The sequence below is a fragment of the Chanodichthys erythropterus genome, chromosome 14 (genome assembly GCF_024489055.1).
Source record: "Chanodichthys erythropterus isolate Z2021 chromosome 14, ASM2448905v1, whole genome shotgun sequence".
In the NCBI taxonomy this organism is placed as follows: Eukaryota; Metazoa; Chordata; class Actinopteri; order Cypriniformes; family Xenocyprididae; genus Chanodichthys; species Chanodichthys erythropterus.
This window is the reverse complement of record NC_090234.1, coordinates 21,432,588-21,458,307: the sequence shown is the minus strand read 5'-3', so window position 1 is coordinate 21,458,307 and position 25,720 is coordinate 21,432,588. Positions and strand designations below refer to the sequence as shown.

The following is a 25,720-nucleotide window of genomic DNA, read 5'->3' as shown; positions in this document are numbered from 1 at the left end:
ATGCAGTAGATATAATCCATTTATTCACATTTTGATCATGGACCTGAAAATGAAATTTCCAACTTAAACTGTCATAAATCTTGAATGCTTTGGAGTACAGACTTAAGTTTGGTAAACTTAAGTTGAAACTTAGCAGATTATTACTGAAAAAATAAAAATAAATAATAATAATAATAATAATAATATCAGTATTCATATAAAATATATATTTTCCAAAACACCTTTTACTCTACAACTGTGAGAAAATCAAAGCCATAAATCTAAACAAGCTTTGTTCCAAATTTGAGATTGATATCTCAAAAAATAAGCTTTTAGTAAAAATTTGTTTGTTCGCAGTACCAAACGATTTCAGTAGAATTCATCTCCCATTCATTTCCAATGTGGTCATTTTTGACCACAATTTTTTTTTTCAGGACCATTTAAAGGGTTAGTTCACCCAAAAAAGAAAATAATGTCATTTATTACTCACCCTCATGTCGTTCCACCTTCGTGACCTTCGTTCATCTTCGGAACACAAATTAAGATATTTTTTATTCAATTTGATTCGTTAAGCTCCGAAGCAGTGTTTTTGAAATCGGCCCATCACTATAATGTTGAAAGTCATTACTTTGTTTTTGTGGTGCACAAAAAGTACTCTAGTCGCTTTATAATATTAAGGTAGAACTCACATGAACTGTTTTAAATATGTTTTTAGTACCTTTATGGATCTTGAGAGAGGAAATGTCATTAATTTGAATGCAGGCCTCACTGAGCCATCGGATTTAATAAAAAATATCTTAAATTCTGAAGATGAACGAAGGTCTAATGGGTGTAGAATGACACGAGGGTGAGTAATAAATGACATTATTTTAATTTTTGTGAACTAACCCTTTAACCTTTTCGAATGTCCATCAATCGCAGATTCTGTTTGAGTGCTCTCACAACGCACTGCACAGCGTACAACATATACTGTCAGAAAAACAGCAAAAATTTTACCTTTAGGGATACAATAGCATGTCAAAGTGGTAGTACCCTCAAAATTTGTCTTATCTACTCCTAAAGGGTGCATATTATCCTTAAATATTACCTTAAAATACTCCCTTAATGTACTAATATGTTCTTTTGAGGGGTGAATAAGGCAAAAAAGTGTACCACTGAAGGTACTGCTCTAGTGTCAAGCTGAAGGTTTTTTTTTTTTCTGACCTTGTACCTTGTAGAAATTGACCATGAATGTAAAACCTCTGATTAACATGGCTGACATTTTTGCATAGTGACATGGTGTTAGAGGTTTAGAACAAACCTTTAACTAGAACGTTTAGTGGCCATACACCAAGTCGGCAGTGTAGAGGGGGCCATGAATCACATGAATTCCCACAATTCTTTCTAAACCTGCCCTGCTGACTCACAAGCATTAGGGAACTCAACGGGTAGCTAAGAGAGCTATGTTCCTTAAGGTGTGAAGTGATTCAGTTGCTGCATTGGCAAGAGTAATGAAAAGTTAGTCCGGGTGAGATTGAAATAGCCCACTCGCTCAGGGCTGAAAGAGTGGAGTTAGAGCAGAAAGCAGATACCGTAACCCAGATTAAATAGTGCCTGGCGGCATTCATCAGACTTCAATCTGTGCCTAACCTGGCAACAAATTACCTGTTGACCAAGAAGGTAAAAATGATGCATGGAAACAGCCAGAGCTGTTGCCCAGAGATGTTTGATTCATCCAGTATGAATGCCTGTGGTGTGGGCTGACAAGAAAAATAATTTGAGCTCTCCAAGGTGCTGACCAACGGGGCTTAGAGGTTTTTGTCTGAACAGATAGAGAGGCTAGAAACAGACAACAATAGCAACACTGTTTCACACAGCTTATGTTGTTTTGGTGCCAACTAAGGACTATATCACATTTTTTAGACATTGTATAGCTCTGTTCTGAAACCTAGTGATCTGTCTACTCAAAGTTTCAATACGGTTTAGTTTTAGCATGTTGCTAAGCTAATGATATAATACTCTACGGAGCACTATTAAGTAAAATTGTTAATTTTTGATGGATTTAACCATTAATATTGTTCAGTATTAAATTAATTATCCACAATCTTGGATTTTTCAAATGAATTCTAGTATAGATTTAACTGTTTTTGTCAATATTGTTTTGTTTTGAAAGAAAAATAAGTCTTATTATTGCCATTTCTACCTTTCTGTCCACCATCTTAGAATCAAATATTTTTATTGATCTTGCATTCTGGAATTGCCATCACTATGAGGAATATATGCGACTTTGTCCAAAAGAAGTTATCTTCGAAGGTATCATTATGGAGTATTTAGAACACACTAGCAACCATCCAAAAGACCCTAGCAACCACTTAATGCGCTAAAATATTTCAGAAGACCCAAAAACTATAGAATAACACAAGATGCGTCACTTGTATTGTTTTGAATGGGAGAAAGTGCAACGTGCAATATGGCGGAATAAGTCTCGCCTTCTAAATAAGAGCCAATCGCCAATTAGTATAGTCATCATGTCACTGCAGCTGCCGTTAGAAGCTCCGGTTCATATAGAAACTCAGATGCGCACCTCCGAAATGAGACACAAAAGATGCGCATTTAGGAATGTGCATGAACATTAGCTTGACCCAGCCTGAAAAATACAGTTTTTGGTAATGGTTCGAGCGTTTAGAAACAAAATTTATGAGACCGTTGTTGTCAGATTTCAGTGGTGATTTCAAATATGAAATTTAATCGAAAGAATTTGATGTTTCCCCATTCAAAGAGATAGGAGCTGCACTTGAATGCCAAGAGAGGTGTTTCAAAGATGGCTGCCGAGTGAAATGACTTGTCCTAAAGGGACTTTGGAAGACCTTAGTAATTGCATAGCAATGCATTGAAAAGCAAAAGTTTTCTTCTACAATCTCAGTTTCTTTAGAAAATGTATAAATTTAGCTCTATATTATTAAACTATTTTAATATTTAGCTCATAATATTAAAATATTATGCTGTAGAAGAGAATGATTTATCAAGCTAATAAGCAATATTCATATTGTTATATATTTATATAATTATCATCCATGGTTATGGATATTTCATTTCGTTTTGTCTGTTACAATATAGCCACAGACAAAGATGACTCAATTAATTTCAGTAGCTGGATTAGCCCTGTTTTCTTTTGTAGTCATTCTTGATGTTGTCATACAACATAGTCACTGATTGTCAACCGTTGAGTGCTTGAATCCATGTTTACTTCTGCCTCAGCTCTTCACAGTACAGATGGCTGGCTGAAGATCCTCCCTCAGTGGCCTGCTCACATTCAAAGGAGCGAGTGTGCATTTGGCAGGTCATTTTGGATAAGTGTCAGTTTGGAAAATGTAATCGAGACTTGAATGGCCCTCTGTGTTACTAGCAGCTTTTAGAATATCATGGGACAAAGAACAAAGCTCAAATATTATGTCAACCTCAGAGTCTCCTTTCTGTACATTTACCATTTAAAATATAGATTAGGGAAATGATTGTTATGTGGATTCATTGACTTTGCTGTAATTAGAGGTGTTTGCAAAAGCAAGCATCCCTATTATTATTATTGATCACACTTAGGGTTAGAGATTTACAACAAATCCCTGAATCTTTCTGTTTGTGCTACATCGACGACACCTGAAAAAATGTGGCTTTTACAGTGAGCTATAACTTTTCTAAATAACTGGAAGTGTAATATTTGCCTAGTGGACATTAAAATGGGATAAACAGAATACATTTTTGCTCAGATACAATGTTACATACATACAATGGATAAATGTGTACTTTCCTTAAGAGTTTCAGTCTAGAAATACATGTAAATAAATGCTAACGGTACTTGTAGCAACTCAAGTGTGCGTAGGCTTTGTCAATAGCCGTCTGTATGTGTGGACTGATCAACCAATGCACTTCTGTGGAAATTGTGTTAGTTTTTTGCCTAATCAAGGCAGTAGAAGAATTCAGATCTTTTGCATAATGCATGGCACTTGTGCGAGTGGAAGCAGCATTTTCGTCCATTAAGATGCCAAACATGGAAGCTAATGACAAACAAACCAGCATCACGTGCACATGAATCCTTCTTCACCTATGAATTATTCAGATGTTTTAATGCCCTGTTATGTTTTCTTTACAACAAGCAGAAAGCACTGAGCTTAAGCAAATGAAATGGCCGGCTTGTAATTCCTCTAAAAGTTCATCCACTTTTATTTGCCTTTCCTCTTCACCAACACTGCAAAGCTCCAGGCACCAGTCTCTGAAACGGATGGCCACCGTCCTTAGCTAATGCGGTTAGGGAACAGATTCACAGAAGAAGGGTTTGAAATTACTGGTGCCTCGGCCATTAGGATTTCATTTCTCTCTGTAACTAATGGATTGGGAGTGACAGACAGCCGTTGCCCGATGCCTCCTCGGTGTTGCTTCGGTTTACATTCATCCATTGTGAGCATAGTTGCTTAGGAAGCTATACTGGGAATCTGAGAATCACATTTCTCACTAAACAAGATGTATTTGTTTAGAAATGGACAAAGAAATTACATGCCTTACAGTATGTTGCTTGAAAGCTGGGAATAACAGTTTGTAAAAGAATAAGATCAACTGTTTCGTAGCCCTTTTAAGCTGTACTGGATGCTTTCATACTTGTCATTTAGCAGATGTGTTTAATGCAAGGTGACATGCGGGTACACCAACGCAGGGATTGGCAAAAGAAACCAGCTCAATTTTTTTAGCCTCTCAGTCACCAAATGCCCTACATATGATTTAAAATCTAGGTTAACAGAGCAAAGATGGACATGTTTTTTTTGAAGACCGACAAGTGGCACAGGCGTCTCATTTCAAAAGTGCTCTTGTTAGTCAGCTTTGGGGATATCTGCTTGTGCTGTTTGAAATGCTTGTTTGTTTTGCTCATTTGAAGTGATAATCATACATTTGAAGCATTCTGTGAAACCACTAAAATAGCTCTTCTCTCTTTCTCTTTCCAGAAAACCGGACACTCTAACCGAACATTTGGGAGGTTCACTCATGGTGTGTTTGGCTTTATAGATAACAGGTTATTACAAGAGAGATTTTATGATAACTCCTCAGAGTCTGTCAGTCATCTAATGTGTGGTCTTTGTTTAAAATCGAGGATGCATTGATTTTGTTTTTCACCCTACAATTTGAAAGAGAGTGCAGCTAATCTTGCAATATCCCTCTGGCAGAAGACATGGGATAAATTCAAACCTGAAGGAACAAAACGGTCATGAGCGTGAATTTGATTTGAACTGGCGGCGCCCCACAGAAAGTTACATTGGAATTTTGATTGGAATGACATGAAGAGGACTGAATTACAATTCAAAAATTGTGTTCCCAAGTGTTCCCAAAGATGAAAATTCTGTCATCATTTACTCTCCCTCATGTTGTTCCAAATCCGTAAGATTTTTGCTAATCTTTAAAAATCACAAATGAAGATATTTTTAATGAAATCTGAGAGATTGCTGTCCCTCCATTGACAGTCCATGCAACCACCACTTTGACGCTTCAAAAAGTTCATAAAACGAATCCATTTGAATTGAGTGGTTTAGTCCAAATGTTTTGAAGAGACACGATCGCTCTATATGATGAAAAGATTTAATTTGGCCTTTTTATTCACATATAAGCATTCATCAACGCGCACATCATCTATGGTAAACAGAAGATCACGTACGCAGCACGTTTAAGCTTCCACGAGAACCAATCAGGTTTGTTTTAAGTAAGTAATTCATATTTTGATTGGCCTGTTTGACCATCCTTACAAGATCAATTGTTTGCACGACCACTGAAGTTCAGGAAAAATTCTTCTTAATGTAGAAAACAAAACAAAAGTAGATGCCGGTGATGTACAAATACTAGTCAACCAGGACCAGTAAACTGTGCAAATGTATCTATTCAACGGTTTGTTGCTGTGTTTAGTTAGCACCCTGATAGTAAGCTGCTCGATATATCTAGTCCAGACTTCTTGTTTCAGTAGGAATTTAGGAAATACATCAACACAAGACAGAAAACTCTGCTTGTCAGGAGATTTCAGCAGGGCCACATGCTTGCAATCAGCCAAGAATTGGCGTCTACATTGATTACTTGTAAAATTTGTTTCCAACTTAGAAGTAACATGCAAATCTGTGCCAAAACAAAGTCATAAGTCTCTCTGGCATCTGGAGATTGATGATAAATAATTAAGATTTATAATTCCTATCACTTTATACTCTGAGGCAAGCCCAAAAAGTCATCTAGAATCCCTTTGAATATGTAATTGTAATCAATCTCTAGATCAGGGATCTCCAATAACCTCATCAGAGAAACCTAGAGGGCCTACATCAGAGGAAGTGTTCAGTTCAGACAAATATGATCTAAATTGTGTGCCCTAAATTGAGCATAAAGTACCTCCGCTGCTGCACTGCTCCCATTACCTCTCAGAGAAGCGTTTATTATAAATTACTGCTAATGGACAGATCATTCATATTAATGTCTGATAATTATAAAATAATTTAGTCTGCTTTATATCAGTCTGCACATTCTGAAAACATCTCCCCAATGCAAAAGCAAAGCAGATAGCCTACGTAATGCATCCTCAGTTTTAAGTACTGACTGTACATCTTTATGAATTGTCAGTGTTGTTGAAATTTGTGTTCCTGTTGTGATTTGTAATAAATCATTGTGTTTTTGATCATTATTGAAGATCCCAGTCGGTGTTGTGTTTGTGTGCTTGGATTTGAGAAGTCATGCTAGACAGATTTTCTGGAATTGTCTGTCTGCTCGCTCTGATAAAGAGGAGCCTGACAATGAATCAATTCACTTTATGTACAAAGGCACTATCATCTCAGCATCAATAATGCAAAAAGCTTAGCAGTGCTTAGCATTGAAGTAATTTATATGAACTGCTGACACTTTTGCATTGATGTGATGAGATTTTAGACATGGCTCCCTATAAAAGCTCTTTAAATTGAAACTATGCTTTAAAAATTAATTAGACAGGCAGAATTAATCTGGATTACTCTCTTTATCACATTCTCCATTTAAGATCAGGCTCTATTACAACATTTTCATTCATGGGAATTTATATTTTCTTTATTATATATGAACCTCATGAATTAAAATGTTGTTTCTGATAATCCTTAATGTTTAGAAATACACAGTAGATTATTTACCACAGTACCATCTGTGCAACTAAATTAGCTTTGATCTCATTTAAAATGGATGATAATTCAAAATTAACTGTAGTATACATATGTTATTGAAAAATAGGCTCAAAACCCTTTATCTTGTCTGAAATAAAATATTTGATTAACAATATGGGGAATTTGCTGCTCCTTTTACAAATTTGTACTGGCAGGATTAAGTCAACAGGGTTTGATCTGCAAATAATCCAACATAATTGAAAATTAAATTATTTAATTTAATGTGCAGAGACTTTCTTTAACTAACTAAGCCTTTAAGTAAGTAATTTGTATTTTGATTGGCCTGTTTGACCATCCTTTCAAGCTCAAGTTTTCTATACGCAGAAAACAAAGCAAAAGCAGATGGCATGTTGTGCAGCAAATGCTAGTCAACCAGGACCAGTAATCGGTGCAAATGTGTCCATTCAGCAGTTTGTTACTGTCTTATCTGTTTACCGGGATGGGATTCGTCTCTATAGTAACGGTGATGTCTTGTCTGCTTCTTTCCTCTGCCACTATGGAAGCGAAGTTTTCCGCTCCTGTCGGAAGCAAAGTTATGGTAATGTTTGTTTTCATCTTTGGGCTCAATGCAGTGGTTCGTCCCCTCTTTCCCCACCATGCTCCTATTTCATACACATTTCTATTTATTCATTTCATGTATCACTATGTGGCGACTGCTTTTTACGCAATTGATACACTTTTCCTCAAAGAAGCAATAAATAGTTTACTTAAAATGTCATGATATGTTTTTATTTTCTTAGTTTGATATCCGTTATCATTACAGGTGGTGGTTTTCTGACTAAAATGTCTCATTTCTTTGTGCTAGACTCTGAGACTACAGAAGACGAAGCCGCTGAGCCACAAATACCCCTGGAAGCTAAAGAAGGAGCCAGAGGTTTTCAGGATGAGGCCCAACGAGTACCTGCAGGTAAATGACACTTTCAAAATGAGCTATTATGTCAAGTCAACCTTTCAAATACAGACCTGTCTTAAGATGTATATTATAGCAGAGCTTAAGTTTTTTTTTTTTTTTTTAAGAAATTAGTACTTTAATGTATTCTGTTTCAAATAGAATGCTCTTTCCACAACAATAATAAGCAGCACAACTGTTTTCAACATTAATGATAATAAGAAATGTTTCTTAAGCACCAAATCTATGGCAAGCCATTTTAACATTTAATCCTTAAAATGTACTAGTATCTATTTTAATGCTACTAGTACTTATTTTTTCTGTGCTAGTATCTATTCCATTAGGTACTAGTGCGTATTTCTTTATTACTATTTCTATTTCTTATTTATTAGATACCGGTACTCATTCATTAGATACTAGTACCTATTAAATAGATACTAGTACCTATTAAATAGATACTAGTATTTATTTTTTAATACTAGTAATTATTCATTAGATACTAGTATGATAGTAAAGGCTCCGGTATACTTCAAACAAAGTTATTTTTCATTCTTTGTTTAGGGGTAAAACGAAGTTCGAAATGTGTGACCAGCGATATACTGTAAACGAACATCTGACGCCGCCCACACTGCTGAGAGCGACGGTTAGATGAATATGTAAATATGTGCCGTGCACTTTCTTCTCCGTAACAAAATAAACACAACAAAAATGAGAAAACAGTAAGCATTTATTATAGAAAGCATAAGAAAAGCGTCTGATCATAACAGCATGGGTATGTTAGCACGAGCTCTGCAAAGTAGCACTCCAGTCACGTCACGTCTTCATATAGCACTTTATTCAATAGATTGCTTAAAATCAAGCAGCTTTACAGTATCAAACATGAAAAACTGTGTTAGTGCCTCATTATATTACAAGCACAACTTCATTTTGTACTATAAAGCAGCTATCTAGTCTGTTCATGTTTTCACCCATGGCGATCTTACCTCAACAAACTCTATAGATCAAATGAGTCAGAGATGCATTCCACGCGAGTGAAGGCGGAGCCTCGGCGCACACCTCCTGTTACGTTATCGTCACTGACCAATGGTAGTAAGAAGGTGTTTTGGTGCTGGAATGAACTTTTCCTGAAAGTTCGCTTTGGCAAGCCGTTTCGAACTTCCAAAAAGAACACAAAACGAACTTAGTTTTGGCCTGATTCTGTTCAAAATGACGTCACATCAGTTCTTTCTTTGATTTCGTTTGGAGTATACCGGGGCCTTAAGTTCTAGTTCTAATTTTTCTAACAAGTAATGTATGTACTGAGCCTGTGTTCTTACGTAGAACCTGAAAGCGCTGAACGTAAACAGTGTATGAGAATGCCACAGAAGAGAAGATATTGTTTAATAAAGTCGTTATTTTTTGTTTTTGTGCACAAAAAGTACTTGTCACTTGATAAAATTAAGGTTGAACCACTGCAGTCGACTTTTTTAACAAAACTACCTTTCTGGACCTTGAAAGTGGTGGTTAAATTGCTATCTATGGACGAATCCTATAATATCTTTGATTTCATCAAAAATATCTTAATTTGTGTTCCGAAGATGAACGAAAGTTTTACAGGTGTGGAACGACATGAGGGTGAGTAATTAATGACAGAATTTTCATTTTTGGGTGAACTAACCCTTTAAGGATTAAATGTTAAAACAGCTTGCCATACCAAATCAGCATATTAGAATGATTTCTGAAGGATCATGTGACACTGATTATAGTAAAAGCTGCTGAAAATTCAGCTTTGCCATCACAGGAATAAATTCCATTTTAAAATATATTAATATTAAAATAAAACGTTTTTTTTTTTTTAAATGGTAATACTTCACAATATACTGTTATTAATATTACTGATTTTACTGTTTTTGATCAAATAAATGGTGAGTATAAGAGACTCCTTTCTAAAACATTAAAAAAATCTTACTGACCTGAAACTTTTGAATGGTAGAGTATGTACTGTACTGTACAAACCCCTTAGCCATTAAATGAATAGGTTTCCCAATAAAATGAAAATGAAGTGGGTTTACAGGAACTCTGAGCACTTACATATATTAAATACAAGATGCAGTGCAAGGATAAGCATTCAGACTGAGTAAACAGAAACATTAACAGGTGTGTGTGCAACAGTGTAAATATCTATATTACATAATGTACATTTTTATTGCATAATGCCTGATATAATATTGAACAGTAAAAAGTAATAGAGCATACAGTAGTGGCCTTTAACTGTTATAGATGGAGATTGGAATTTCTTCTTCCTGGATGTTCAGGTTCACAGTGGTCTGTACCAAAGTACAAAGACATTGTGTCCTGGGTGTGTGGGTTTTGTGATTGAGTTTTCTTGCCCTTTTCCTCACCCTGGAGGTGATGACGTCCTGGAGGGAGGACAGGGGTGTTGTTCCAAACCCTTATTTTGTTATTTTCTTTTGTAACATACAAAAAGACAATCTTTTCCATATAATGGCAGTACATAGCTACCACGGCTGACAGGCTTCAAAAAACACCATTAAAAACAGCCACATCATAAAAGCATAACAAAGGTAAGCAGTCGATACAACTTATGCAATATATTCCAGGTCCTCTGTAGCCATACGATAGTTTTGATTTAAAAATGGCACGTTGACCAAACAGAACATTGTTTCTCATCTTTGAACATGACGAGCTGGTGAACATGACCTTTTCGGTGAATAATGAGCTACATTTCAGTCTGATACTCACACAAAGCTATTGTATTTCTTCAGAAGACTTGGAGTCAAATAGACTATTTTTATAGTTCTTTTGTGGCTTTTTTGTTTATTTTTGGTTCTATCAAGCTTGGTCACAATCAACTGCGAATGTATGGAATTGCATACAGCATACGGATTGGAAAGACATGAATAAAGTAAATAATGACAGAATGTTCATGTTTCATGTTAATAATAAAAAAAAAATAGTTAACACTTTAGTATAGGGAACACATATTCACTATTAACTATGACTTTTCTCTTAATAAACTCATAATTTACTGATCATTAATAGTTAGTTGTTAAGTTTAGATATTGGGTAGGATTAAGAATGGAGAATATGGTCATGCAGAATATGGCATTAATATGTGCTTATTAAGTACTTATAAACAGCCAATATTCTAGTAATATGCATGTTAATAAGCAACTAGTTAAAGACCCTAAAATAAAGTGCTACCAAAAAATACTTGTTTGTCTCTGATATTTGATAGTATTGATTATTCTGAAAATGTTATTGCAATATTAGCTTTAGTTACATATAGTAAGTTGACATTAAGGTGACCTAAATTGCACATTATTTTTAGCCTTGTCAGTTCACTCGGTTATAAATCACACATTATGGTAAATCTCTAGGCATTTCTTATCACAGATCTGATAAGACAGGTGCTCAGAGGAGTGTAAATAAAGAGGTATCAGCAACCAGAAGCTCACACATCAACAGCAAGCCACAAAATCAAACAACAATTACAATTGTATTTATTCATTGTATTGAATTTATTATTTTTATTCTTTGGTCTGATTGTTAATAATCAAAATGGTCATAATTTATCTTTACCATTTTACTGAAATGTTTTTTAATTTTATTTTCATAAATTAAGTAATGCACTAAAGCGATCTTGTTCATATTCACAGATATTCTGATGTCTTTCATTTTTGTGTTTTGATAGAACTGAAATGCACAATATAAACAAATGTTTATGTTTAACTTTAGACATGCAAATGCTGTCAGTAAGCTGGTATTGTACATTTAGTGTCTAAAACGTATGTGTGCTTGAACCACACTTTAAGTATGAAAACCTATGAATACTAATGAGATCACATTGCATGCATGTCATCTGATTTATGGTGTTACACACAAATATTCTTTGTTGAGCATGTGTATTTTGCCTCATTAGACCCTTATTTCTATTTTTGTGTCTAACAAAAAAATGTCCATGATATTCATGAATATAGATTGTCTTTAAACAGAGGAAAAGCATGGATGTGTTTACAAAGACACAATTCTGAGTCCCATTCTCTTGATTCTATTTAGTTCCTTTGCGGAGTCTAGGCAATTGAACCCTCACTTGTCAGTATGTATTATGACAAAAGCCTTCCCGTTATCCCTTGGGGAAAGTGGATAGGAGTGTATTTGAGACACTTACAGACTGGATGGACAATATTTCCATTTCTTTCATCATCAAGAGAGGGGACTGAAAATTAGAGAAGAATAGAGTGATATTTATTTGATGTGTGATTTCAGCTTAGAAATGAGAAGTGTGAGAACAGCATGCCCTGAATATAAATATCCATTTTGATCTCAGCATCTAACATTGAAATTCATTTATCTTGTTACAATGCAGCTTTCAACAAAGATAGATTTTAGAGAAGTGCACCACAAGCAATGGAGCTTGAATTGCACTGTAAATTGCCTGTTTGTCATTAGTGGTGTTATGAATGATGCTCTTGTCTTCACAGCGCATAACATACAGTTGTAAGACCAAAGCCTTTCTACAAAATGAAAGTCAACAATTTCACCAACAAAGAGATACTGGAGGAATAAATGTGTCAGGATTTGGTGGAGCGTATGATTTCAGTAGTGGAATAAGTGATTGATTTGATCTGTTATGGTAGGCGTAGAGAGGTGGGCGGAGGCCCATTGTCATTGATTTTGATGGATGCTTCCTGACTGCAGTCTAATCCGTTCAGTCACTGTGAATCACACTGGCTCTGAAGGCATCAGCTGGGACTTTGCTTCAACACAGCTTGCAGCTGAAAGGCTTCACCTGGGCTTTATTCTTCACACCTCTGAATGCATGCTCATGTAATCCACTTATACATTATCCACTAGGTACTAGGTGTAACAAACTGTCCTATCTATCTATCTATCTATCTATCTATCTATCTATCTATCTATCTATCTATCTATCTATCTATCTATCTATCTATCTATCTATCTATCTATCTATCTATCTATCTAATCTGTCTGTCTGTCTGTCTGTCTGTCTGTCTGTCTGTCTGTCTGTCTGTCTGTCTGTCTGTCTGTCTGTCTGTCTGTCTGTCTGTCTGTCTATCTATCTATCTATCTATCTATCTATCTATCTATCTATCTATCTATCTAATCTGTCTGTCTGTCTATCTATCTATCTATCTATCTATCTATCTATCTATCTATCTATCTATCTATCTATCTATCTATCTATCTATCTATCTATCTATCTATCTATCTATCTATCTATCTATCTAATCTGTCTGTCTGTCTATCTATCTATCTATCTATCTATCTATCTATCTATCTATCTATCTATCTATCTATCTATCTATCTATCTATCTATCTATCTATCTATCTATCTATCTATCTATCTATCTATCTATCTAATCTGTCTGTCTGTCTGTCTGTCTGTCGTTCTATAGTTCTATCTATCTATAGTTCTATCTAGAGTTCTAAGACTTTGTCTGTTTCGAGTCCAATATAGATTTAAAAAATCTAAAAGTCTTGTTGAGTTTTTTCAACATCAGAAATTGGAGAATTTTAAAATGATAAATTAAAAAAAAAATACATTTTAATTTCTTGCAGCTTGATTTCGATAAACTTTTTGTTTGCAAAGCATGGTTTTAGTTTTTAAAGTAAAAGGTGCAATGTGTAAAGTTTGGAAGGATCTATTGACAGAAATACAAAATATTATACATAAATATGTTTTCAGTGGTGCATAAAGACCTTACCTAATGAACCGTTATGTTTTTATTACCGTAGAATGAGCCATTTCTATCTCATACACCGCGGGTCCCTCCTCCATGTCAAGTCGTCCTTTTGCACCGGCATGTTTCTACAGCAGCCCTAAATGGACAAACACTCTACGGAGCATGTTTCATCACTATGTTGTTCTTCTAAATCGTGTTTTTAGAGACAGCTTGCATCATCACTACATTGAATACGCACGAAGAAGTAGTAATAGTTGTAGTAGTAGTAGTCTGGCTTATTAGAAGCAGAGACCGTTCTTTGTTAGAAGTAAGAAGAAACCTCATTGCTTGACTGGCTAACGTACTATCTGCCATCTCAGACAACGACATCTTTGTCTTGTGTTGGCCAGACGGTCATCATAGCTTCTATATTTTGCTTCGAAAGGGAAGGGTGAGCTGCTGTTGTTTTGCAACCTCACCGCTAGATGCTGCTAAAATCTACACACTGCACCTTTAAAGTGTGTTTTTCTAATACTATATTATTTCTAAAGGTCGAGGAACTTTTTTTTTTCTCATGATATGACCGGTTTAATAAATATTTTACTTTCTTGTGCATTTTATATAGTTTAAAGTAGAACATAAAATGTTAGCGAAAGAAATGTTAAAGAAAATGTTAGCAAAAAGGGGTATAAAGTGTTATTAAAAGAAAGTAGTTTCTGTTTACATTTTTTTCGGTGATGTGGATGAATTCGCCCATGACTTGTGAACGCAAGGACGCCAAGTTGCTGAAATTTAATTTGTTTGTTCCTATTTTGGCTCTCCCGCAGGTGAGAGAATGATGGATGTCGCCCCAGATGCGAGCGATCGCTGGGCCGCCGCCGGTGAGACCACAGTGTTGGAGAAAGAAGCTCTAGCCCTGGGATCAAGAGCTCCGGGGCCACAATCAGCCAGGCAAGCCAACAGCCGGGAGCCGACGGGCACCCAGATCAGGCACCTAGGGGTCGAGCCTCTGATTCGAGCGTCACGCGCCAATCTATCCCGACCGGTGTGGGGGTCTGAGGAAAGTGTGTCTTTAGCTAGCGATTACTATGGTAGCACATTCAGTCTTTATAGAGGAAGGACTTTTTCTGTACCCCTGTAAGTAAACCTTCCCAAGCTAAAATAAACCTCAATCAGCCACAGCCCACAATAAGCAGACCAAAACAGATATAAAAAGATCCCTCATCAATAGATAAACAACCACATCCCCCATCACAGAGTCACAAGAGACCCTTGCTCTAACATGGTGTCGCCTGTAAGTGCTAAAGATGGGTGGGGATTGAGAACAAGACCCAGGCTATAATTCCTCTTCTGTCTCTCTTGGTATCTGAGCCATGTGTTGTGGTGGCCCCACGAGGCAGCTTACATCACCACAGGAATGACAGAAGATACAGTGAGTGGGCTCTCTGTGTTTGGATGAGATTCAGCTCAGCCCACAGAGTGTGAGCTGCCAAAAGCCTTACAGTTATATGTGACTCATTCGCAAGTGGCAGCACAGCAAAAGTTGTTGTTTTTTATTGAAATGACACTAAACATCAGTGGATGCTCATATACATTTCACATAGATAGTCATAGATATAACTTTTAAATTATGTTAATCTCAGTGATTTAATTTCATGATCAAGTCATTTTTTACTCTGCTGGCTTGACAAGGGTTGAAAATTCACCTCAAATATTCCTTAAAATTTTACAGATTTATTGCCGCAAATATGTATTGTGCATTATTTTTATTACAAAACTGTTGTTCTTTTTTTTTTTAGCTGTTTTTCACTGCATATTAGTGACAAAAAGCACTGATGATTTGTTACTCCAAATGAGGCAGTCTCAGTATCTCTGAACCTGTCACATAAAAATCATAATTTTGTTCCTCATATTTTCATTTTGGTGGCTTAATGCAAGGAATATTTCACAATCTGGAAAGAAACTCTAGTCATCCTTGATAAACTTCTGATTGTAAAAGTTGAAGATGTGTGAGCCGTGACAGGTGTTTTCTTATGTAGTTGGTTGAATTGTATGTCACTTACATAATTCTTGCAAACCGTGTTTTGTGTTGTTAGTTATTGGACAAAAGCCAGTATCTACTCACATTTGATATGTGACGTTTTATTTTGGGTGCTGGTTAGAATGTATAAGTGTAGATATCGTTAGAAAAGAAAAGAGGGCGACTTATTGTATCTTCTGTGTCATTCATCCGTCCGTAGCACTCTTCTTCATCCATGTTTGAGCCAGGGTTGACTGTAACACTCTTAACACCAAATATAACTCAAACTCTCCTTCAAATTTTAGTTTTCTTAATCTATTATAAACCAAATTTTCAAATTTCATCCCACTCTGTTTAGCATTGAACAGTACTGAGCTTTGCATATTTTCAAACTCGCTGTTTGTCCATTAGTTTCTGTTTTCCACCCCCTTGTTTGGTTCTGCTTTTGATTTGCTGATCATGCCTCACACTTCGATAACCTTACAGAAAGTCATGGCTCTCTCTAAGAGAGGGCAGGTGCAGGGCACTGTCAGGTAATGACCTGGCCTTTAAAGCAGCCAACTTATAATCTGTCAGATCTGTGACACATCATGTACAAACTGAGATGCTGAGAGCACAATGACCTTTTGTGCAGGTCGACGTTTTTTGGGAGCTGCTAAAGGAGTCTAAGAATAGATTGTAGAAGTGCTGCTGTAGGCCAAACAGTTATATCTGAAGACAAAGCATTTAAACTCCAAAATAGTAATTGCTGAGTAAGCTTAAGGTTATACATCTTCCATTGCCTGTACACTCATTCTGTTTTAATGTCACTAAAACATTACCATTTTACTTTGCATCATCATAAAAGTAATGGTAAAATTAAGGTTTATAAGCTGTAATATGAAGTTATATCTAGCATTACTCTTTCAAAGAACTTTGAATTTCAGTCTACTAATAATAGACTAATAATGTAATAATGTTGCTCAAAATATTGAGAGGATACAGGTTTAGAGAAAAATAGTTTGAATTTAGTTAATCATAATACAGCTCCTTCCTCACGCACCGTTATTGCCTTTTCATTCATCTAGATTTATTTTCATTTAGTTCATACTTTCCTTTGACCCCCATTGTCCATATGCAAATTCTTTTAGTTTCCTACTCGCACAGCAGTTGATGCAAAATTGAAGCTGAACAAAGTTTGCATTAAGAACATGCTTGCATCACTTTGTTTCTGTTAGGTATCATCGACCCCTTCGGTTTCCCCCTGGTTTTTTGTGCATGCTGTTTTCGGTGAACTGCATAGCATGAATTTTTGCTTGCATGCACATGATGCCTTGACTCGCAAAGATAGGAGGGCATAGATCTTGTAAGACCTCTCAGATTGAGATGCTCTGTACAAAATAACAAAAAATGTCATTTTTTGCCAACATTAAATATCAGTGTTTCAATGGTAATGATCTCAAATAAAGTGCAGTCTAAAACACTGTGATGTGTTGAGTATTATTCCCTCAAGTAAAGCAAAAAAAAATAAAAAATACAACAGACTGTTTATTCATGTGTAGATAAATTTGGAAATTATTTAGTGAACCATCTAGAACTGCTGTTGCCAGTTTCTGATTTTGTCATAATTTACTAACGTCACACATTTCTAAGGATCATCCCTCTGTTTGAACCAAATTTGTGCTTTGTTTTCGCATGATTTTGATGCTGCATGGGAGATGTTCACACATTGTATTGCACTGGATATACAATATAAGAATAAGTTTGTCAGACTGCCGGATGGGAAGGAAGCTACACTTGTTAGATTTACAGTACTTTTAGCTGTATCAGCTCTGCAAGGTTATTGTAGTTTGGTCTGTGCTGTGTAAACAAAAAAGATTTTTATGTTTTACTGCTCTTCAGACATTTTCTAGTGCACAGCCATTTTGAATTAGACCCCTTTTAGCCGTATTCTTGATGATTCAACATTTAATAGTTATGTGCCTGCTCTAATTCTTGTTTTACTCTTCCTTCCTAGCACTGGCAAGTGACTCTTGACTTATTCCTGTAGATATCCAGTGATGTGTGGTGGTCTAGCCCAGTGATTTTGGAAGGTTTAGGCTGGTAGGCACAATTTAATCTGCCATGTGCTAATACATTCTTTTTGCGCATTCAGTTGTGTTGTAAACTATAAGACAAATAAATTAAAATTTGTTTTAAGGTACGATTCAGTTTTCTTATAGAAATTCTTATAGATTTCTTATAGATTTTACATTTAAATCTGGTCTTGACTGTCACTCCGAGAATAATGGAATATGTTTTATTCATGCTCTGAACATAACCTCACATTATTTTTATATTTCAATTTATCAATTAACAGAAGCTCATGATCATTTTTGGTTTTGTTTTATTATCTCTCTTGAAATTTGAAAATTATGAAGGTTTGCATCACTTCTTCCTCCTTATTTAAAAAAAAAAAAAAAAGAAGCAAATTATTATATAATAGAAATAGACAATTAACGTGCGCACAAACACATGCAGACAGTCCCATTTAAGATCCCACATCAGAGAAATTAGCCTTTCTGGCCCCTCTTCCAAAGTCCTCATCCAAACAGTTGGGCTCACCCCTTGCATAACCCCATACTCTAACAGAACATTTCCCTCAAACACCTTCTTTTAGGAGCCCATCTGAAGAAGTTTTGAGGGAATCTCCCCCTCAAGTCCTACCACCCCCTTCCCCCAAAATTGGCCGCTCTACTGCCTCTCCTTTGCTCAGCCGTTCTGGTTCGGCCCCTGCCACACCCCTAGCCCCACGCAAGAAAGTTGTCGTACCAACTGAATATCAAGACACAGTACCAGGAGAGTTTGAGGAGAAGATTAAGCAACCCAAATCCTCAGGCATGTCTCAGAGTAGTGCTCAAGACTCTCGACCCCAAACCCCTGTCAGTGAGTATTCCCGTAAGGAACTTACACCTCGGCCCTCACCAAAACTAACCAGAGCTAGCTCCAAGATTTTTGAGAAGGTGAGAGTCTTTGAAGAGCGCAGAAGAAGTATTGATAACCCCGAGGGATCTATATCCGGACGTTCTTGGGCTGGATTTAATAGAGCCTCATCTATTGACTCTGATGAAGGAGGGAGCCGGCTGGGGATCTCAAGGGAGAGCTCCAAAGAAGACCTTCGTGAGGCATTGAAGGCAGATGCAGCCCAGAGAAGGACTATGTTCAGACAGCGGGCTGCTTCCCTGGAGGATAGACCCCGTTACTCCCAGAAGGTGCAGGACATTGAGAACAAGTTCACAGAGGAGCTCCAGCGCATCAAAAAACTTGTCGGTAAACCACATATGAAGAAATCCTTCTCAACAGAGCAGCTCTCTACTTTTCCCAGGAGCAGGCAGCCTGTAGGGAAGTTAGAGCCTATCCCACCTCAGGTTCTTCAAAAGCTGCAGGATAGAGAGCGCGCTCAGAGAGAGCAAGAGATGAGAGAGAGAGAGCAAGCCAAAGAACGATCACCTCCGAAATCACCGTCTCGCAGACGAAAAGATCAGCTGGCACAGCAACCACTGGAAAAAGTTGAAAGTGATCGGCTTGTCCCATCTACCAAGATGGTAAGCCCATTTGGACATGAACCATCCCCTCCAGAGGCAGTGTCACTCTCTGATTTACCCGGACAAAGATCTCCAAGACTTCGTGGCCCAAGCCCAAGCAGGGATAGTCCGCGAAGGTCTCCAACTGTAGAAATATCTGCCATGGCTGAAGATCGCTCTCGAGGAAGAGCTGAATCTCCATCCAGAAATGTCTTGGAGATGACATTACGGAAAGTGGAACCAAGACCTGCAAGTCCAATGGTAAAACGGGTTGTTCGTGTTCAGGAAGTTCCTCAACCTGACGATGAGTCCATGCATAGGAAGACGCCAATAGAGGTCACACTAAGAAAACTTGAAAGAAGGCCTGAAAGTCCTCTGGTGCAAGGAGAAACTGTAACCATTCAAGAATGCCCTTTCCAAGCTCCCCCCAAACCCCCAAGAGTTTCCTCCTCTTCCTCATCTGAAGAAAAGATGGAGCTGGTTGTGACTCCTCTTTCATCTGCACCAAAGCTCACCATACCAAAAATTATTGTTGAAGATGAGCCAATGGAGACGGATATACCTGCAGAAAAGACTGAAAAGGCTGTGAAAAGTGGCACTGGTAAAGATGAAAAACCCCAAAGAAGCAGAGGAAGAGGACGCAGACAAAGACCAATGTCCCCTGAATTAGGTAAGTTAAGGCATATCCAGTGGGATGCAAATCTTTGAGTTTGTAATATCCAAGTTGGATATTACATTTGATGAATTTAACATATATTGGTGCTGACATGTCTCTTTTGCTATCACAGAATCTTCGGACGACTCGTATGTGTCTGCAGGAGAGGATCCTTTAGAGGCTCCTGTGTTTGAGTTTCCACTTCAGGACACTGTGGCCTCCACTGGAACAGAGGTGCTTTTAAAATGCATCATCAGCGGCACCCCTCTCCCCGAAGGTAAGTACTTTATTGCCGCCTTAATAACTTCAAACAGAACCTTTAGCATCTTGCATAGCTGACTTGAAACTGCAGTACATGAGCATCACAGGGAGGCAGCCATGGTGTAGTCCCTGTTGACTCTGAATCATTAACTCAAAAGTGCAATCTGTGAAGGCTACAGCTTGCAAGTTGTCAGCTCAACAGTACTATCAGTTCTATATGTTCAGACAGCAACACTTGTTCTAGCTTATTCCAGGGTGTCTGAGGAGTAAGATTGTATTTTCTAGCATTCATGATTTTGCTACTGGAGGGATATAACAACAAAGACTTTTTTATATACAGTTACATGGAAGAGAGACAACATTGAGATCAAGAACAGCCCAACTCATGTTGTAAAGGTAGAGGGAGAAAGGCACTCATTGCTCATCAAATGGACTAAGCCAAGTGATGCAGGAACATATACAGTTACCGCTACCAATGAGGTGGGCGAGGTGTCCAGCAGTGCTACTCTTTTCATCAAATCAGGTGAGTGTTTTATGATGAAGATGTTCCTTCACACTGGCAGCAAGTTGCTCTGCTGTTGGTTGCTAGTAGGCATCCCTACTCAACCGCTGTATCGGGTGACAGATCACTCCCATTGTTCATTGTTTTGGTTTTTATTTGCAAAGAGCTGAGCTCTGCTCAGGGTTGTGGCAATTGCCAGTGGCTGCCGTCACTTGTTGTTGCAAATCTCAATGAAAAAGTAATTCAAGTTTCTTCGTTACAGCATATTGCTGAATGTGTGAACGCCTCTTCATCTTTTTAGAAGAGAGCTATTAGGTTTCCTCATTTTCATGTCTAGTATCCAATCAGAAGTATAAGATCATTTTAAACATAATATTTGCCTTAAGCTTGATATTTGGTTTTGAACAATGCAGAGAAAGGTTCCAAGTAAATATTTTGAGTATATACTTTTTGAGCAGCAAGGATGAGCATATTGTGTTTCCAAATAGAGTTGAGGATGTGGGAGTTTGAAGGGTAACGTATGGGATTTTAGAGGAGTGAATTTCAATACCTTCAGATATCTATGTAGGATCAAAGGCGGTGAGTCACTCCGTCAACATGCAGCCCTGCAGGGTAGGGGTTAACGTCTTCGTGTTGGTGTTTAAATCCCCCCTAAAGCAAAATAGTCATTAAATTAACCATAAAACTTTTTTCCTTGCCAACAGCTCTCTCTCGTGATCTCTCTGTTTGGTTTCACAGTGCCTCTGTTTTGCCGCCTCTATCGTTTTCTTTGTGCTTCTTTGCTCTCTCCTTCTCTCCTTGAGATCTCCCTTGTTCTCCCACAGTGGTTCTGCCTGGATTGTTACCATAGCAACCCAGAGGTTAAATTGAACATATGAATTGTTTAACTGCGTACTGGCCCCATAGTGATTGGGGGAAAAAAGATGGAAGCACACATGTGGATTAGGCTGGACAAATTGAAAATGTTAGTCATAGCCATTAATCACTTTCTTCAGTTGCTTTGTTTGACAAAACATTTAGCAAGTAGAAGTTGCTTTCATTTGCTAGTGTTATTATTATTATTATTATTATTATTTTGTTTTGTGTTTTATTTTATTTTATTTTAATTTATTTTATACTAGTGTTATTATTATTATTTTTGAGTGTGTGTGTTTTTTATTTTATTTTAGTTATAGTGTTGGGGCGGGGAAATGCTTATTTGTTTATTGATCTAACTCCACAATTCAGTACTACATAGTTCACAGTCTTTGTAATGTGTTTCAGCAATAAATGTGTAACATTTATGTGTTTAAAAACAATTCTCAGAATTGACTTGACAGTCAGGGTTAGTTCACCCATAAATGAAAATAACGTAATTTATTACTCACCCTCATGTCGTTCTACTCCCGTAAGGCCTTCATTCATCTTCGGAACACACATTAAGATATTTTGATTAAATCCGATGGCTCAGTGAGGCCTACATTCACAGCAATGACACTTCCTCTCTCAAAATCTATAAAGGTACTAAAAACATATTTAAAACAGTTCATGCGAGTTCAGTGGTTCTACCTTAATATTATAAAGCGCCGAGAATACTTTTTGTGCACCAAAAAAACAAAATAACGACTTTTCAACACTATAGTGATGGGCCGATTTCAAAACACTGCTTCGGTGCTTTACGAATCGAATCAGTGATTCGGATCTCTTATCAAACTTCTAAACTGCTGAAATCACATGACTTTGGCGCTCTGAGTCACTGATTCAATTTGAATGCAGGCCTCACTGAGCCGTCGGATTTAATCAAAATATCTTAATATGTGCTCCGAAGATGAACGAATGCCTTACAGGTGTAGAACGACGTGAGGGTGAGTAATAAATGACATTATTTTCATTTTTGGGTGAACTAACCCTTTAAGACCTGACGAATAGATCCATTATACTGTTACACAGGCATTTTCTTTCTCAACTGTTTAAGTTCACTTAAAACATAACTGACTGTGTTTACATGAATACACTAAGAATGGCATTTTGACATTATTTTGTGTGTATTTGATTGTTTAAGTGCAATAAGCAGCTAAAAAGAACTTAATTTAGTACTGAAAGGCGGCTTTATGTCCGCACACTTTGGGTGTGAGCACAAAATCCGCGGGAATTAGTAAAATTATGCGGAATACTCGCAACACCACGCTGAAATTCAAGCCCTGTAACACAAACAATACTCATCCGGAGGAAATTAAACGAGTAAGCGAGGGGAGGCGGCTTTGTGTTGCTTTGTGTATCGTGCAGCCTATCTATTCTGCGGAAAATGAGTACTGGAAGCATTTCAGATATTGCAGTATTGATATGTATCGAAAAATAGATATTTTTGACAACACTACATTGCACTTGGTTTATTATTTCAGATGCCTTTTTAAAATGCTACAGTTCAAAAATTCATTTATTTATGTATTTATTATATATAAAATTCAATCCGCATTTGGTGGGTTGGCAGGATGTAAAGCCCTGTATGTACATACAGTATGAGAATGTATTTATGTTTTTGTGTGGTGAAGTATACAGTAAGGTTAATGTTTATATTTTTAGGTGTTTATTGTTTTAATGATTTAGTTTTTGTCCCACTGTTGTTGTGTTATTTAAATTGCATGGTGAAATTATTTTATTATTATTATTATTTTTTTTTTTTCCTTTTTTTTTTTTTTTTGGTAATGATTAACATTAGGTTTTATTTAACAAAATGTAAATTCTTAATATTTCACAAAAAATCTCCAGGAAACATTGCAGAGTCTGATGGAGATGTCTGAATACATAGCCTATTCTAATATTCTTCTAATGCACACCCTCATTTGTTCTAATGGTTAGAAAGAGAAAAGGAAGCTTTGCCTTATTAGGGCGGTGAATACCAGGAGTATTTTTAGCACTGCTTCCTCCATGAAACGATCTCTTAATAATCTCATATATAGTGGATCCTTGTATTACTTCATTGACAGCATGTTGTTAAAACCTGCCATTAACAAGTAGGCCTTTATTTTGCACAGTAACACTACAGCTAGTCAGTTGTTCTTGAGAAATCATGAACCCTTTTATTGGCAGATAAAAGACCTGCATGAAAGTCATTTACTTTACAGTTCATGAAACCATAGGTTTGCTGAGCTACAGCAGAAGTGAGAGAGTTTGTAAGAGGCATATAAATAGGATGGTTGCTATGAGAAGTATTTGATGGCAGTTCCTTTGACTTGAATGGAAAAAAGGGAGGACATCTGCATCTGTTTGTGCTGATGTAAATCTGAGAGGTAGCGTCTCATTGAAAGCGAGAGAGCCGGAGAGAAAGAGCAAGGGAGGGTACGGAAGACATAGTGTCTACACCAGATTACCAGTTGAAATCTTGGGCCATTCACTAAGGTGCTGACATATTACCACAGATACTGTCGGGATTGAACATGCGCTGGTGCCAGCGGTGTCGGCTTAGTACATGGCCAAGGTCTGGCTGAAGGAGCAGGGCCAGGTAGGTTTGTGTTCAAGAATTTGTAAGGTGGATTTCCAGAGAATAGTACAATATTACAGAGTTTGATAAGCCTTTCCTGTTTTTTGTTAAGCTGCTTTTGGATAACCTGTTTGTATTAAAAGTTTTCTTCCTTTTTTTTTTTTTATAGAGTACAGTGAAATGAATCACTGTCTTTAAGCTATTGGTGTTCTTAAAAATGTTACCGCTTTGAAATTAGAATCATACCCAAGTTCACGGTAATGTATATGCTCTAAGCTGTTGTAAGAAGAGACATGGTGTCTATTTTTTCTCCTGGTACATGCATTGCCGAGTCTCACTGCACAGCTTTGCTTCAGGCCTCTCATGGCAAATGGTTTCAAGTGTTTACACATGTATCTCACTTAAGGAATGACTCTCTGTTCTGTAGCTTATTTCTGTATGTCCATTTGTAAATCAACATCAGCAGTTTAGTTTTAGATTGAATGGATGCAACTTAAAGACACTATGAAATGGCTTGGCGAGCTCTTTTTTCTTTCCCTGTTAAAACGGGAAGTTGAAATAGGACATACAGAAGATGGTCCCACTTTATATTAAGTGGCCTTAACTACTATGTACTTGCATCATAAAATAAGTACAATGTACTTATTGGTTTTATATTGAATTGCAAAACACTTTTGCTGCCATTGAGGTGGGATACGGGTTAGGGACAGGTTTGGTGGTAAGGGCAGAGGTAAGGTGTAAGGGATGGGTCAACAGTGTAATTATAAATGTAATTACAGAAATTAATTACAGATGTAATTACACGCTGGTGTTTTTAAAATATAAGTACAATGTAAAAACATGTATGTACACAATAAGTGCATTGTATCAAATTATTAATTTAAATGTAAGTACATAGTAGTTAAGGCCACTTAATATAAAGTGGGACCCAGAAGATTTACGGGGTAAAATAGCCCATAGCATTTAGGGTAGCACTTTATTGTACAGTTCTGTTCCCCATGTACATATGTACTTATTATAGTAATTACAATAACTGGGTAATAACTAGGTACTAACCCTGAACCTTCCTCTAAAACTAACCTTAACCCATGTAGTTACCTTATATTACCCAGTACTTTCTTATGTTAGTACACTGTAAGTACATGTAAGTGCACGTACTGTAAAATTAAGTTTTGCAACCGGATTTAGTTTACATCACAGCCATGATCCTACATCCTACTTGGCAGGTAGTATTAATACAAGACAATTCATCAGTATTTTAGCAGTTCTGCTGGAAGAGAAAGAATGTGAATTCTGAATGAGTTGATCTGTGTTCATAAGGTGTTTTGTTTTGAGATTTTGTTTTCATATGATCTGTCTAGATTAGTTAAAGTTAAACATACATGCAAATTTTACAACCAAACAATTTTTAATTTTTAATTAATTTTTAATTAAATAATTAAACATTTTAAGAAATTATTGGAGGGTCATAGCAATCAAACAAATTTGTTGTTGTCCAGAATGTCTTAAAGGTGTGATTTTTATTTTTATTTTTTATCTTTCT

General features: G+C 36.8%; 1 protein-coding gene across 4 annotated transcripts in view; it reads left to right on the top strand.

Annotated features, from left to right (window-relative positions):
- Positions 1-25,720, top strand: part of spegb (striated muscle enriched protein kinase b) — a 92,631-nt gene that overhangs the window by 30,301 nt on the left and 36,610 nt on the right. For 2 of the 4 annotated variants that reach the window (XM_067408690.1, XM_067408687.1), the window contains exons 2-8: positions 4,950-4,992; positions 7,669-7,698; positions 7,966-8,067; positions 14,565-14,688; positions 18,396-19,969; positions 20,088-20,231; positions 20,556-20,738. In XM_067408690.1, the coding sequence (XP_067264791.1) occupies positions 14,573-14,688; positions 18,396-19,969; positions 20,088-20,231; positions 20,556-20,738 (2,017 nt within the window). In that variant the 5' untranslated portion in view covers positions 4,950-4,992; positions 7,669-7,698; positions 7,966-8,067; positions 14,565-14,572. The remainder of the gene's footprint in view (positions 1-4,949; positions 4,993-7,668; positions 7,699-7,965; positions 8,068-14,564; positions 14,689-18,395; positions 19,970-20,087; positions 20,232-20,555; positions 20,739-25,720) is intronic. The other 2 variants (XM_067408685.1, XM_067408686.1) reach the window with 2 other exon arrangements.